This window comes from Xenopus tropicalis, chromosome 7 (genome assembly GCF_000004195.4).
Source record: "Xenopus tropicalis strain Nigerian chromosome 7, UCB_Xtro_10.0, whole genome shotgun sequence".
NCBI lineage: Eukaryota > Metazoa > Chordata > Amphibia > Anura > Pipidae > Xenopus > Xenopus tropicalis.
This window is the reverse complement of record NC_030683.2, coordinates 28948487-28965745: the sequence shown is the minus strand read 5'-3', so window position 1 is coordinate 28965745 and position 17259 is coordinate 28948487. Positions and strand designations below refer to the sequence as shown.

The following is a 17259-nucleotide window of genomic DNA, read 5'->3' as shown; positions in this document are numbered from 1 at the left end:
CATACACAACTTAAGCTCTTTGAAAGTAAACTTAATTTTAAGCAACTTTTCTATATACATGAGTTAAAAATATACAGCCTTTTTCATGATTTTTAATATAATACTATTGTTTGGAACAGTTCCCTAAGCCCAGCCCCCTGTTCAGCTGATCTGGCTGGCTACTTTAAAGGAGAAGGAAAGGTAAAAATCACAGGTGGGTGCCAGATGTTTGTACCAGTGATTGTAATCGCTTAACTTTTACCCTGGCTAGTACTCCTGTTAGGGGAAAACCGCACCAGCCCGGGGTAGCTGCGAGCCTCCGATCCTCTTCATTTTCTCCTCTTTCTTTGGGATCCCGGGGCCCACACCTGCACAGTAGAGGAAAAAAGCCAACTTTTTTGTTAAAGTTTGACTTTTTACTCTACTGTGAATGTGCAAGTGGCGCTAAGAAAGAAATGAAGAGGATGGCAGGCTCGCAGCTACTACCCTGGGATGGTGCGGGTTTCTCCTAACAGGAGCTCCAGCCCTTTAAGACTCAAAAAAAAAAAAAAAAAATAGCAGTAGTCAACTGTCCTTAGCCTGCATCCTTCAAATCCCACAATTCCCTGGACACATGACGTCAATAAGGAAAGGAACATCACAGTGCAATGCTTTGTGGGTTATGTAGTTCCTGCATGCTGTCTGTAAGCTGTGGAGAAGTTGTTACAATTTGTGACATCAGTGTTTTAGTCCCTCCTCCCCTGCCAGGATTTTCTTTAATGCAGAAAGAGAAGACCTGTTTTGCAACTGGATTTCATCATATAAAAATGGCATTTATTCTTACTTTTTGGAGGAACAGATAAGTGATATGTATACTAGTGGTTTCTTTAACAAATTTTGGTCCAGAAGCTGGAGTTCCCCTTTAACATCTGGATTGCATTTTATTACATAACCCACATTCACATGACAAATTGAATAGAATTTGGGGTTTTTTTATGCTTGCTATTTTTAACAATAGTTTCTTACCTTGACCAGTGCTACTTTAACTGCTTGCCTGCCAGACAGTCAATCGCTAATTGCCTAGCAATGTAAGATATAGCCATAAAGTGACACTAAAGGGGGTTGTTTTAACTCTTGGTATGATGTGGAAAGTGCTATTGTGAGACAATTTGCAATTAGTCTTCATTTTTATTATTTGTGTTTTTATTTATTTCTTTTGAACTATTTAGCTTTTTTCAGCAGTTGTTAATGTCCAACTCAACCTAGCAACCAGGCAGTGGATTAAAAGAGACAGGTATATAATTGCAAAGTCACCTAGAATAGACAGCTATTTAACTTACTAAAAGTTAGCCTCAAGCTGAACCACCCTTTTAAAGGAAAACTATACCATCATTAAGTCGTCTTTGTTAAATTATTGTAAGACCCCTGTTTGTTATACATTAATGTAAAGCACATATTACAGCAAAAAAGTGAATAAGGCAGCAATGCAGTGTGCAAATCAATGCAATTTCCAATTTTCCAATGTGTCCATAGAGCAATAACCATATTATTCTAATTCTGTTTCCAATTTTATAAAATAACAACCTTGTGAGTTATTATAAAAAAGTGCCTATATTACTGTGTAAAATATATAATTCCCATGTTTTACCCCATTTTGTGTGACACGATATATATATATATATATATATATATATATATAATATAATATAATATAATATAATATATAAATAGATGGCCCACTTTTTTTTTGTAACCAGGAGCTTCAACTCCTGGAAATAAACCTAGCCTTTCTTTTCATTGGGGGGGGGTTCTGACTTTTTGGGGTTTCTTCTTCCTTTAAGGAAGCGGGCCTCATGGAGTTATGTAGTTGCACTCTCTGCACTAAATACAAATTTCCAGTTATTAAACTGGCTGCTAAAATAGTTTTAGTAGTCCAAACTCACAGTGCAGTGAGCAGAAAGGGGCAGATACTGCTTAACAGTTACCGTATATAAACTGTAAAGCCAATATCTGTAATTAATGTATATTGAAAAGTTGCTTCAAATTTCATTTTCTTCATCATGCAGAACAGTTTGGATGGATTTCCCCTTTAAGCCCCCTTTCTCTGCTCCCATGCTGACTTTCCCTTATGGTTCCACGCGATGACGGGTTTTGTCTTAAGGGCCGGTATGTGGCCGACGGCAAAGTAGGCCGATGATGGGAATCTGCACATCAGCAATAGCAAACTTGCATTACCTGCTCTGAAACCATTACTCTCAGCTGTTCCCTCATTGCCGCAGGGATTAGAATGTGGCTCCCTTTCCTCTGGGTTACTGGGTCTGTATTTGCATTCTCTTGCATGCAGAGTCCGCCCCAGCTATCGCCTTGGTATGTTCCTTGTCATTCACTAGCCTTATCTACAGCGCTGTGGGACATGCTCCTGCTTCACTTATGTGTTGGTTAAATACATATTGCGTGTAGTATGGATTTTATCTTAAGAGCCCTGAGTGGAGCAGATTAGAGATTTTATAAAACTGCAACTCCCAGCATCTTGTGTTTGGCTGCTAGGATTTGTATTTGGGAGCCCCATGAGCTTGAAGATTTATTTAGATGTAGTCTGATCTGTCTGCAGTGTCCAGCCAGTGATTTTGCATGGGCCTATGTTGGCCTCAGCCATTTGAAGAGAGTGAGTGGCTCCAGAGTCACTTTAAGATATCAGTGGCCCCTGGGCAATATTTGATTGGTGGGCCCCCACTACCCCAAAAAATTTGTAATAGAATAACCTACAATACAGTGATGGACAGCACCTCATATGATTAAAAAGACTTTATTATTCTGTGGCTCAGATGAGATACACAGCAACATTTCAAGCTATTGCCTGGCTTTTTTTCAAGCTAACTGACACGGTTACTAAACTTCCTAACTGTCGGCTTGAAAAAGAGCCAGGGAATAACTTGAAACTACAAAAAGCTGTGCTGTAATCTAGCCATTTGTGTTTAGCTGAAGATGGCTGCTTCCAGATTAGTATTAACATATATTTATTTAACTCTATTTTAGGATAAGGAAACATGCATCGGGATCAACAATCAGAGTTACATATGTGAAACCGGTCACTGCTGTGGACAATCCCAGTGCTGTAATTACTACTATGAACTATGGTGTAAGTAGCTCCCCATCTCCCTCTTCTGCTGAGGCACGGCACATGCTCAGTCTGATCACTATGCTGTCAGTCACAATGTCATAATCACTATCATCGACACTATTAAAATAGGCTGGCTAGAGCATCCCTTTAAGGGCAGTGGCACACCCCTCTGTAGAAGGACACTGGAGAATGACACAAGTAAAACAACATAATTGCTGAGACATGCACCACATTCCTTTCCTATGGCACTTACTTTTGGCAATTCTGCCTTGCTTCAGAAGTGTATTGGCACGAACAACACAATGGTGGTGCCATTGATCAAAATGGGAACACTTTTAAAAGAGAAGGAAAGGTGTAATCACTGGGGGTGCCCCACAGTAATGCATGCTGTAGCTGCAGGCATAACAAACAAAATGTTTAAACAGCCATACAGCACACATCTAAGGGGGGAGGGGGTGGCGCGATCAGAACGGTCATTGCCTCCACCGCTAGTGACAAGCGGCGGGGGCAATGACAGAGGAAGATGACTAGGGGTAGGCAGGAGAGGCTCCAGCCTGGCGCCCCCAATCGTTGCGCCCTAGGCAGCTGCCTCTTCTGCCTACCCCTAGTTCCGGCCCTGGTAGGAGGCGTATTGCGAAATTTTCGGCAAGCTTTTTTCGGCTTGCCGAAAATATACCCCAGACGCTTCGTCTGACGTTAGCCTAAAGTGAGAGCCTGTAAGTTAATGTGTCAGTGAATATTTTACTGATTCATAACAAATCCACATGCTGAATGGTTAATTATCCATTTAAGTGCATTGTGCTTGGCTGCACAGGAAAAAGTGCAGTCTGCAGAATGCATCTAAATTACTTACTAAACAGCTATAGTTGTAATAAGTGTCCACTGTTGAAGGTGTAAAGTCGGAAGCCTAATTTCCTTAACAAGTCTCCCGGATTTCTGTTATTTGCAAGTCAGCTTGGTATGTGGATTTTGTGTGTCTGATTTTAAAGGACATGTCAACCCCAAAAATATTTTTTTGCCTAATAAAAGAAAATGTAATTCCATGCAACTTTGTAATATAAATTTATTACATAATTATAATGGTTTTTAAGTTATTTGTATATATAATTTCTAATAAAATCAGTGTTGTCAGCCCCTTTTCTGTTCTCTGCCCTGGGGGCTCTGGCACTTGAAACAATGTAACACAAGGCAGCAGATTGACAGACCTGTGTTGCTGGGGGAGACTCACCTTTGCAACATTGTTTAAAAAGTGATAACCAGGAGTTCAGCAAATGCTGCTTTCTATAGCAATTACATTTATAAATAACATTTAAAGCACTAATAATGTTAAATTAAGTAAAATTATGTTTTGTTTGGCTAAAATTTGGGGGGTTGACTTGTTCTTTAAAGGAATTCCTTTAGGGTTGAATTCACATGGGGTGGTATTTCCACCGAGAGAAGCAGCTCACATTAAAGTCAATCGAGGCATAAGGGGCAGGTTGCAGCAAAGTTTCGTTACTTGTGTGAACACACACTAGAGTCACACTAAGTACCACCAGCACTGGTGTTTGGCTGTGATTTGTAGTACAGTCAGTTGGAAGTGGCAGAGGCAGTTTTGGGCCCTGCTCCACTCCCTAAAATGCACTGCCCTGTTTGCCTTCAGCCTTAAAGTGGTACTGACACTGGTACTGACAAAACTACTTTTTAAAATATGAATCTACATAAAAAGTTCCCTATAGTTGATCATTTTGCACTGATAGTTCTGCTTTTGTAAGTAATTGTTACTTGAAGTTCCTAAACCTGAATGTTCTGCCAACCTGACTGTCTCTTCTCAGCCTGTCAGTTATAGCTTCCAATGCAAACAGACTCCTGCTGCACCAATATGGCAGCCCCCTCATAGAGGAACATGGGGGATCAGATAAGCAATGTAAAAACATCGGGCAAATACTTTTAAGGCAAAATTATAGATAGCATGCAAAGAGAATGTTATGATAGATGTAAAAAGGGTTCATTTCTGGTGTCAGTATCTCTTTAAAGTGTGAGTGTATTGGGCTGTCTGTATACACAACCCAATAAATATGCCATTTAACAGCCCAGAACATTCCTGTCACAGGGCTGCTGTACCTCCGGGTTGTTACAGTAGCTTTGCTTTAAAAGGTATAGCATTTCTAGCCTAAATATTTGTCAGACTTTGTTCTCCTTTACAGACACTAATAGGCATTTGTAATTTTGTCTATGAATAGACCCCATTATCCAGTCTGTTGTTGCTTACAAGTTCTGTATGCCTTTTTATACCTTTTGTAAAGTATTGGGTGCTGCACAGAGATATTTCCTATGCTCTCTTCTAGGTTATCATGTGATAGGATGTCAAAGAGTGATTAGAAATATAGAATAAAAACATGTTTGCTGCTTAGTTGCAGCTGACATTCCTTGGGGCCCCTGGGCCTCTCTGGGGAATTCCAGTAAGTGCAGGACAGTGAGATGTATGTAGCCTGGAAAATTGCACCCAGTAGTTGGGCAGACAGAAAATCATTTTCAACCAATGCAAATATATTTTTAAAAAATCTGTAATTATTATTGGACTGCTACCTTTTCTGGTGGATAAACCCGATTAAGGTTTATGGGGCTGATGGAATTAGGGGTGGGGCAGTGGTGTTGGGGGTGGGCATGATGGCGTCGGGGGTGGTTACAGTGTTGGACAGCTCTTTGAAAAACTGGAGTATCTTCTCTTATCTTATTTTTCCTGATAATAAATCAAATCCTTTAATTACCAGACATCCAAAAAGCAAATTAACTGCATTTGGTAAGGGCTCTGGCACACGGGGGAGATTAGTCGCCCGCGATTAACTCCCTGTTCGCGGGCGACTAATCTCCCCGAGTTGCCTACCCCTGCCATCCCACCGGCGAACATGTAAGTCGCCGGCGGGATGGCACATGCGGCGGCGCGATTTCGCGCAAATCGCCCCGCCGCGTCTGCCATCCCGCCGGCGACTTACATGTTCGCCGGTGGGATGGCAGGGGTAGGCAACTCGGGGAGATTAGTCGCCCGCGAACAGGGAGTTAATCGCGGGCGACTAATCTCCCCCGTGTGCCAGAGCCCTAATAACTAAGCATTAATAGAAAAAAATCACATTGTTTGGGTCAAAACTAAACAATAATAACTAATAAAAAGACTAACACCTTTTTATTACATTTCCCCAATAATTATCTAGACTTTCCCTACAGTAGATAAGTAAAGAAGCGGTAGATATACAGAAAAGCTGAGCTTCAGATTTATCTGTGGCTTCATTTGTGTTTTAATCCTCACTAATAGGTAGCAGCAATTACAGTGGGGGCCTCAATATGAAAGGGGTTATTATCTAAATTAGGGGTGTCTGTGACCCTCCAGCTGTTGCTGAACTACAGATCTCCGCACCCCCCCCAGTTGTCAGTGGGTGCAGGGGCCCAGGACAAATGCCCTGTCTGGAGTAGCCTAAAACCACTCCTTCCTAAGTTAACTCTCTATAAATAAAGTGTTAGCAATTATACAACTTGTAGAACATGATACAGTCAGTTTCACTTTGATTGGCTCTTGGGACCCCATCAGGTGACCATTCTTGACATAATCCAGATCTTATAATTAGATTACATATAATATGCGGTGTCTAACCTCTGTGTAGCACCGGCGATGTATGATGTCATGTGGGAGTTCTCCGTTCCATAGGCTCAAGCACGTGCTTATTACTGAGAGAGGAAGAGGAGACGGCGGCAACAGTTATATAATAGGCTGTGCTGATACTGGGCGACACTCAGTGCCTTACTGACAGTCGGAGTGGGCCTATGCCAGTGAAATAGCTGATCAGTAGGGACAGTGTTTTCAGATACAGTAGTGCCCTTTGTTCAGTGGGACCCCCTAGGCATCCCTGTGCCCATCTAAAGTAAACCTCATTACTGTCCTATTCAGGACTGGCAGTGTGCAGTAAGCTTGTGTGAATTATAAAATGAATGCTAGAGGTATAAAACAAAGAATATTATATATGAATAGCTATTTAGTGCTGCAGTGCATGGGACAGGTCATAGATTAAAAAAAAATGTTTTTTCTCCCATAGTTTCTATTTCAGTTTGGCACTTGCCCTAGGTAAATACTGATAGTATTACACATGATCTACACTTGGATGATATCTGTGTGATATACGTGTATGAGCTTGGTTAAACTATGAGAAGGTTCAGGCTCTGTCTAGAGCAAATATAAAAAATGCTTCATCAAGTAATTGCAGTTCAGCACATTTAGTATCCAGTCTCAATATGATGAAACTGAAAGTCATGTTTAGAGCATCTTCGTGATGTATAAAATACACAACGATCATGGTTATCCTTTAAATATATAGTGAATAATGTACCCCCAATTGCAAAATATAAGGATCCTATATGTCACTGAGGAGTTCCATGACCCTATAGGAGCACTGAACCAAAGGCTTTTATACAGGTCCTGAAACTGAAAATACATTTCACTGGGACATGTGACAGAAATGACATCGCTTAGCACCATTTATAATCGAGGACATCACTAATCTCTGTTTATAAGAATATAAATTGTGATTTGATCAGGTATAATCCATGCCAAATGAGATCATTTCTGTCACATGACTCACTGAAACTTGCTTATTATAATAAATATGTACCGACGCTCACTTTTTATTAACTTAGCAAGACCTGTAAATACAGTTATATAGGATGTTATATTGTTTTTTTATTCTGGAACCCAGAATTAATGAGACAACAGGTAAAATACTTTCAGCTTTAATTATATTTGTTTAGTTTTCATTTGCAGCTTTAACGTTTGCCTTTTGGAAGAGCAGTTTGGGGTTAAAGGGTATATGAGCAGATATCTTGTATTTCTCTTTCTGGTCATATATTTAATCTTTTACAGGGTCTCATTACTGCCTGCTGGAATGGTCAGTGAGGGTGGCAGAGGATGGGCAGAACAGGCATTCAGTAAATCAATCTGTTACAGAAGAGAAGGGAGTGGTTTGGGCAATGTATCCCCCACCCTTTATACTGGCTGGGTGGGGAACCTGTTTGGATGCTCAGTTATGGGTAAACAAGACAGTCTCCCTGATCAGCAAACCATCCCAGGCAACTATAAACACGTTGCTATATTATTCCTCTTTAATGTGATCGCTTACTATCAAGATTGCATTCATGCTGCTGGGGATTAAAGAATATGATATGCCAGCAGGTGGGCAGCCTGGGAGTATAAGTAGAAGCAGTGCTTAATGTGGAACAAATGTGTCCTACCCCCAGCAGGAATACAAAGTCCTAAGGACATGATACCCAGGAGGAATGTTACTGATTTAGGTGAAATGTCATGTGGGTAATCTGAACAAATACATGCACCCTATGTCAAGATTACAGATAAACATGATAGGGAGGCATGGGGCAGGTAGGCATGATAGGGAGGCATGGGGCAGGTAGGCATGATAGGGAAGCATGGGGCAGGTAGGCATGATAGGGAGGCATGGGGCAGGTAGGCATGATAGGGAAGCATGGGGCAGGTAGGCATGATAGGGAAGCATGGGGCAGGAAGGCATGATAGGGAGGCATGGGGCAGGTAGACATGATAGGGAGGCATGGGGCAGGTAGGCATGATAGGGAAGCATAATCAGTTTTAGAAACAGATGGGGTAAAAGGTGAAGAAATCTGAAATATATTCTTCCACAAGGCCAGGTTTAATCATCTTGTGACTTAATGGTTTTTCTTTATTTTTCCCACTTTCTCCCTTCTTTACTGCTTACTCTATCCCAAAGCTACGGCCTCATCACTTCATACCTAAATGTGTGTTGCACAGTAGAGTGAGAAAAGTAAAGAATGGGGCTATGGGTAATCACCCCATCTGAACCCCTCTAAATGCAACTGTAACAGACCATATGTTCTGTTACTTATTCACTGGTAGAATTGATAGAATATACTTACAGTCAACTGGAAAATGCCTGGCGTGTAAGTCCCATAGAAAGCAATGTACAATCTCGGCACCTATAAATCTCCCCTGAACCCACATGGGATACGAAGTGGCACGAATCCCATTGTGCTGCCATGCCCTGGGTAAGGATGTATGGAATGGGAAGCTTTAGGGAATAAAGAATGCTGACCAGCCCTTCAGCTGAGCTCCCAAAGCTCTCATTACAGCCCTGCAGGGACTTCTTGCTTCTTGCACTGGAAAAAATGATTAAAATCTCACACAGCAGTTTGGCAGCATAAGAACCTGTTGGACCCATCTGCTCAGCCCAGTGCCTAACAAGTTGGGAAAGATCAGAATGTAAATGCTCCATTTTATTAACAGAATAGCCCTAGCTTGATCTGGGGCTTTCCTTAAAGGGGCACCGTGTTGAAGAATTAAAATGATTATAGTTATCAGGATGCCATGTATACACCTTGCAAACAAAAACCTAGAAGTGATGTCTTGGGTGTGCTATTGAGATCACAGTAATTTAGCATTAAATATAGGGCAGGCTCATTTACCCTTTATCAGAAAGTCAAATTGAAAAATAACATTTGTACTTGGATAGAGAACTGGCTGAAGGATAGATTACAGAGAGTGCTGATAAATTGAACATTTACTAATTCAACTGGTGTTAGTACCGCAGGGGTCTGTCTCTGGTTCTTTGCCTTCTAACTTATTTATTAATGACCAGGAGGGGGGCATACAAAGTACTGTTTCTGTTTTGCTGATGATACTTAGTTGTGCGAAACTATGAGTTCCATGCAGGATGCTGCCGCTTTGCAGAGCGATTTGATTAAATTGTAAAACTGGGCAGCAAAATGAGGCTCACTCAGTGGCTACTTGAACAAATAAAGTACTATTTTACATGAAAAAGGGCATTAACTTGAGGGACAAAAACATAATTTAGCCCCTTTATAGGTCCCTGGTAAGGCCTCACCGTGAGTATGCAGTGCAGTTTTTTGGGCTCCAGTCCTTAAGAAGGATATTAACGAGCTGGAGAGAGTGCAGAGACCGCAACTAAACTAGGGATGCACCGAACCCAGTTTTTCGGATTTGGCCGAACCCCCTGAATCCATCGTAAGGTATACGGCTGAATACCAAAGGGTTAAATGGCGAAAAATTTTCCACTTATGTGTTCACACTGACATTTAACCCTTTCAAATCCTAATTGGCATATGGCAAATCCTGCAGAAAAAGGCCGAACCCTGGCCAAATACCGAATCGAATCCTGGATTCAGCGCATCCCTAAACTAAACTGGTAAAGGGGATGGAAGATTTAAACTTTGAGGTGAGACTGTCGAGGTTGGGGTTGTTTTCTCTCGGGGGAAAAAGGTGCTTGCGAGGGGACATGATTACTCTGTACAAGTACATTAGAGGGGATTATAGGCAGATGGGGGGAGATGTTTTTCCCACAGAGAAGAAAGGAACCAGAGGTCACCCCTTTAGATTAGAGGAACAGAGCTTCCATTTGAAGCAGCGTAGGTGGTTTTTCACGGTAAGGGCAGTGAGGTTGGGGAATGCCCTTCCTAGTGATGTGGTAATGGCAGATTCTGTTAATGTCTTAAAGAGGGGCCTGGATGACGTATACAATAAATATATAGGATCAATGACTGTAGATTCAAACAGTACAGGTATTATATATACAGTTTATATATGTGAGTGCATAGATAGGTCTATATACGTGTGTGTGTGTGTGTGTATATATATATATATATATATATGCGCGCGCACTGGGGCTCATTTGTTAGGATTGGATTTGATGGACTTTCTCTGTTATTAGCCCAAATTAAATGCAACAATGTAACATTTTACTGCTCTGTCTGAGCCCATTGAATTATGGGCATGTTAGACTACTGCGATATGGGGTTTATGGGTAACCACACGCTGAGAATCTGCCCCTATGCTGGTACCAACCTTCTGTGCCCGCACCCAGAGCCATTATGTCAGCCTAGGTGCATGCAGATAGAGCAGATTAGGCATGAAAGTGTATGCATTTCATAGTTTTTACTGAAAATTGTATTCATTTATATGTAATCCTGTGATATGTGGGACATGCTGGACGGTCTGCTGATCACACCGAGTATTGCTCTGCTCCAAGCATTCTCAGATCTATTCATTAAGGGGTCTTGTTAGGCGGATAGTTCTATAAGCTGCAGCCTGTGCAATCCCCTGGCTATCTGTACAAATACAGCATGTTTGGTTAGGGAGTGCAGAAGCCTGGGCCGCTCTTGGCTCTTCGGTTCATAAGCAACAAAATCTATAAATATTTGTTTTGCGTTTGGTCACTAAGATCTAAAGGATTATAGGAGTATTAATGCCTGCTGTGTGTCAGCGATGTAAAAAACAGATTAATTTGTGGGGAATAGTCATGTAACCATGGGGGGGGGTGTTAGGGAGGTAAACACAGTCTGTTGCTTTAGGCAGTGGGGATGTGAGCCACCAACAAGGGGGTTCCCTGGCTATGCACAAGCCTTGTGGCCTTCACACAGTGGCCTTAAAAGGTCTTGTTTTGCCTATGCAGCACTAGGAAGCGATGAAAGATGTATTTAACTCCAAAGCATACAAGAAGGGCAATGTTTCAGGCCACCCAGGCCCTTTAGCAAACCTAGTGTTACAATATCCAAAATCACATTTAAAGTGTCAGGAAGAGGCATGGATAGTGGCCCCACCCCTTCCCTTAAGTGACATCACTAACCAAATTAGTGATGGTAAAGTCCATAAAGTCTTTTGTCTTTGATGATATTTAACATCATTCATCATAGACAAAAAATGCTTATCATAGTGATACAGGATCAGAAAAATCACGTCAAACCACTTCAAAGAAACTTAAAGAAGTAAACCTTTTTTTTTTTTGGTTCAACTACTTCCTTGTCTTGTGTGAAGCTCTGCCCCTTTTGCTTTCTGCACCCTCCTTCTCTATCCTGACTGATGACCTCAAAGAGGTGCCTACTGTGCATGCCTGATTCATTGGAGCAGAGGCAGTGAGCATGTAGGCACATCTTTGAGGTCTTCATAACGGGACAAAGAAAGAGGGCTCGGAAAGGGGCGGAGCTTCTCACTAAACAAGGAAGTTGGCAAAGGAGCTGCTGTTCATCTGCTTGTAATTGGGAAACGACATACATCTGCAGGGAGAAAGGTGTGGTGTTGTGGGGGCTGTACAGAGTAATTTTAGGGGATTTTAAAATAAAAGGCTTACTTACCCTTTAAAAAGGTATATGGAGGCGTCATACCCTCACTATTATGATCGATCAGTGCAAGCATGGAGAATACATCACCCTGCATCACTTTATTAGTTACTGTGCTGCTGGTATTCTCTTTGTTTTAGTTTTGCCCATACTTTGAGGAGGTGAGTGAAAGACATTTTCCTCTTCTTGAAGGGGACCTAATCCCCCTTGAAACTGTCCCACTGCAACCTTGCTTCTGTAAATAAGGTGACAGAATAAGCTCTTGGTGCAAGAGAATCCCCCAATGAGAAGGCTGCTTACCAGCCCTGTGCAATGTAACATCATGAAGAGAAAATGACATCAACCATAGGGATATGGGCCATACAAATGTAAGTTTAGGACATATCATTGAGAGTCTCTTAATCTGCTGTAGGAGCTGCATATAAACATCCCGGTGATTATGTTGCTTATTGCTGTGCCTTTTGTCACGTTCCCTATGGGTTTGAAGTGATTGGCCTAACGGGCATTGCTCTCTGCTGTTTTCACAGGGTTTTGGCTCGTGTGGACTATTATCATCATACTGAGCTGCTGCTGCGTTTGCCATCACCGAAGAGCCAAGCACCGTCTCCAAGCACAACAGAGGCAGCATGAGATTAACCTGATAGCTTACCGGGAAGCACACAGCTATTCAACCGTGCCATTCTATTTCAGTACGTATTCCTCAGCAACCACCGTCTGTCTTGCTTACCCTTTTTCTGCCCATGTGATCATGTTTTCTTGGTGCATCTCCTTGCTGATGGGGTCTTTTATTGACCTGCTTCCTAAAGCTAGGGACAGGGTTATAGGGAAACCCAAACACAATTTCAAGCAACTTTGCCATATACATCAAATTTAAAAATATGCAGCCTTTTCATGATTTTTAGTAATATGGTTGGAGCAGTTCCCTAAGCCCCACCCCCTGTTCCCCCGCTGATCTAACTGGCTGCTTTGAGACTCAAATAAAATGTAACAGTAGTCGCCTGTCCTCAGCCTGCATCCTCCAAATCCCACAATCCCCTGCACATGTGATGTCAATAAGGAAAGGAACATCACAGTGCAATGCATTGTGGGTTATGTAGTTCCTGCATGCTGTCTGTAAGCTGTGGAGACGCTGTTACAATTTGTAACATCAAGTGATGTAGAAAGAGAAGGACTGTTTTGCAGCTGGATTTCAGTATATACAAATGGTGTTTATTCAACAAATTACAATTATAGGGATATCATGGGTTTCTGTATTGGGTGGGGCTTTAATTTTGGTTTGAAAGCTGGAGTTCCCATTTTAATGTCTCCTGTAAGCAACGTATAAGAGAATATGAAGAAGCCATTATGGTAGGAAAGGGAGTCTAGATTGCTGCAGTTCTCTGTAAGAGGGTTGTGCCTGTAAAAACCACCTGTGCCTCATGGGTCCAAGTGGCTGAATAGGATATATGACAGTCAGCTCTGTACTTTGAATGAGTTAGTCAGGGCTGACTGTGCTTTTCCAAAGGTAGGACAGGTATCCCTGCTATTGCCAACATGTGGGCATCATTTCTGTATTAACCGATCATAACAGAAAAGTTGCATTTCTTCCCCTTATAAACACCTTTTTCTTTCCCTGTTCTTAGGATTTTTGCCAAACTATCTGCTACCTCCCTATGAGGAAGTGGTGAACCGCCCACCAACGCCTCCTCCACCCTATGCAGTCTTGCACCAGCAATGTATCGCAGCCTGCGAATGCACACCAGCGCCAGATTCCGTGCCTAATCTCACTCCACATAGCCAGGCCAACTCCCCGGCAGCCTCAGCTAGCGGAAGTGGAACAAGATCCCCAAGCATTGTAGATTGTGAACCTTCCACCACATGCCTACAGCGAGCAGCACAAAAGGACAGTAGTGTTGACTCGAATGATCCTGCTGGTGGAGCAGAGTCGGAGGAGGTGGCTGACCAAGTTGCTTTTCTAGACAAGGACTCCAAAGAACTTTTGAAGCAGTATAGTTCTGAAAGCCTAGACCATAGTAGCTTCTATGACGGCAAGGACAAAACGCCGGGGCGACATCGAAGGTTCACTGGAGATTCAGGTATTGAAGTTTGTGTGTGCAGCAGGGGTCACCATGATGACTTCAAAGAACTTGATGGTTTCATGGATGATGAAGTGGATGGCTTCTGTGACAGCTGCACTTCCTGCGACGCGCAGCCCCACGATGAGGAAGAAGGGATATTTGCTCATTCCTTAGGATCTAGAGATCTGGATCATAACCCTATGCCCCGTCAGCCTGTAAACTTACTCAACACAATCAATGAACAAGACTCTCCCAATTCTCATAACAGCAGCAGCTCCCGTGGCTAACTGCCATCTCCATCGCAGAATGGAAACATCTGAGTGACTTGTGTTCAGCCTGTCTCATTTCTTTTTCCTTTGTTCTGTTCATTTAAGAAAACAAAAACTTGGAACTGCTTTACCAAAGCCTGAGGGAGAAGACAATGTCCCGTTCAGAGTCAGGTGCCCAGTGCTTCAACGAATGCCTTTTATTTTTTTTTAACAGGGCTTTGGCATTGATGATTTTGGTGATGGTTTATTAAGAGAATAAACTGAGTCCTGAGCTTTAGGCAGGCAGCAAAAGGACGAATCGGTTTAAGAAGGCTCTAATGAGTCTTTGTCTTGGGTTTAGGTAAGCAACAGTTTCTCTCCTGGTGCTCTTAAATCCCTTAATAAACATACTGTGCTAAAGGACATTTTGACAATACTTTTGTATGACGTGACTAGTTGGTGTCCATGTGACACCTCAATGCTAGAAAAAGCATTAAAATAAAAAGAAGCTTTTTGAAAAAGTAGCTAGCGAAGGGTGCAACTAAGCATTATCCACCTCTTCTGGTGGGCGGCCATGAACAAATCTGAAACAAGTTCAGTTTACGAACTGAGCTTCCTCGTCCTCTAAGCTAACGGCTTCATTGGCCTTGTACCTGCCGCCCCCTTTTTGTGACTGAGCTCTTTTTTTTTTTTTTTTAATTATTGAGGACATCAGGGGGCTGTAAGTAACCTATGTGAAATGTGCCTAAAAAAATGGGGACGCACAAGCATTGTAATCATGGGATCCTTGAGTTAAATTGAGACAAGTGCATACAGATAGACAAGTACAAACTGTGCTGTAGAACAGGACTATCCAACTGAAGGCAAGTTGGGGCCCTCCAGAGTAGATAGAGCCAGCAGGCTAGATATGGCCCCCAGTCTGCTCATAGGCTCTATAGACTGAAGGACATGATCATTTTGATGTAATTTGGCCCTCAAACAATAATTATCGGCCCACTACAAGTTGGACAGCGCTGTAGTAGAATCTAGATCTACAGCTTCCTGTTTAACTTCAATTCCCAGCCTCTCCCTACAGTTGGCTTTTAGATAATACTGACTGTTCTGGCTGATGAGAAGGAGTAGTAGATCCTTGCCTAGATGTGTTTGACCCCATATCCATCTTTATGATAAACCCTGAATAACGTATACGATCCCCTCGTGCTATTGAAGGATTAACCTCTTGTTTCTGGCTCTTTTTTTTTCTTTAATAGAAAGGAGCCATATTCTAAATGTAGCAAATAAGCTTTCATTTTTCTGTATGTATTCATTGTTACTAAAGCAACTACTAACCTTTTAGAATATTGATGTAATTAAATGCAACATGCAGCTGGCCTGCTCATAAATAGCCTTTTTTCAGAGGTTTTCTGCGCACAGAGATTTTGCACAGAGATCACGAGTGATGGATCAGGGCTACCCCATAACCGCAGCTCTCGTAGCCCCGATCTACTATGAGATGTTGTCTCGTGCAGGCTAACACCTCTACATCCATTGTCCAAGATGATGAGCAGAGATTTTAAGTTTTCAGCAGTATTTTTAGTTGTTTTGTTTCATGTTTTATTGTTTCAAAAAAAAAAAAAATCAATGCAATCTCTACAATGACCACTAAAAATAAGCCCCGTTTTGTGGTCGTACAGTGATTGTTCCGCCTCTAGAACGCATGCAGTGTGAGAGTGTATCCCATAATGCATTTATCGGTAACACTTTCTCTTGACAAGCCTAGAACATTCCCGAAAGTAACGAAGAGAAGCTGGGAATTGTCGGAAGTTAGCGAAGTTTCAGCCAAACCGTTGACCACGTTATTGATCATTGTGACACGTTGGTATGTCGTCGATAAATTGAACTTTATCATTATTTTGGTTTTTTTTTGTGTGTGAGTGTCACACAGATACAGATGGAGCTGATAATGCTCCATTTTGGGGAATTTTTTTTTTTTTTTACTTTAAATATTACAAATGTGCACTTCTGGTATTTGCGACAATATGTATGTGGCAAACCTGAATTGACATCTGGCAGTTTTCTTGCACTGGATTTTGTCATTTTTGTTGACTAATTAAAAAAAAAAATGTTATGGTATCTCTGTGTCTGCTGTGTCGTCTCATTTTATGGCCTGAAGGTAAATAAATAATCCCCCTACACATCCCTGTGTTCATAGGAGAAGGGTTGAACTTTGGTCTTTTTTCAACCCAACTTAAAGGGACAATATACATCTAAAAATGAGCACATTCAGTAGGACTTGTGTTAAAATTGCATTCTGCCTATTGTTTTTTTGCCATTATAAAGCAATAATTTGAAAGTTGGGTTGTCTTCACTAACCATACACCCCCTTGCTTTATAAAGAGAGAACTTGTTTAAATGTCTCCATTCTCTAAGCAGCAGCCTTTGAGCAACTCATTATCAGGGGCTTCACTGAGGACTGGTTATTTTATCACTTCTGGGGGATCAGGAAGTGTTAAGGTGAAACTGGCTTCATGTTCTTGTTCAGCACAAGAAATTACTTAATAATTTATTGAGCTTATGGAGAAATGGTGTGTATACTGTCCCTTTAATAGTTTGGCTTGGCTTTAACAGCAACTTTGCCACTGCAGTTAAATCACACACTTGCCCCAAACATTTGCCCAATCCTAACCAGGGGAGAATAAGTGCACAGTTCCAAGTAAAGGCTGCTTTCATGTCATTCTATATGATCATTAAT

General features: G+C 41.8%; 1 protein-coding gene across 3 annotated transcripts in view; it reads left to right on the top strand.

Moving 5' to 3' along the window:
• The window catches only part of wbp1l (WW domain binding protein 1 like), a 37918-nt gene extending 21278 nt beyond the window's left edge, over positions 1-16640 (top strand). The window contains exons 2-4 of one of the 3 annotated variants that reach the window (XM_012965829.3): positions 2995-3097; positions 12751-12912; positions 13846-16640. In XM_012965829.3, coding sequence (XP_012821283.2) covers positions 2995-3097; positions 12751-12912; positions 13846-14567 — 987 coding nt within the window. In that variant the 3' untranslated portion in view covers positions 14568-16640. The remainder of the gene's footprint in view (positions 1-2994; positions 3098-12750; positions 12913-13845) is intronic. The other 2 variants (NM_001097326.1, XM_018095202.2) reach the window with 2 other exon arrangements.
• Positions 16641-17259: the final 619 nt, after the last annotated feature.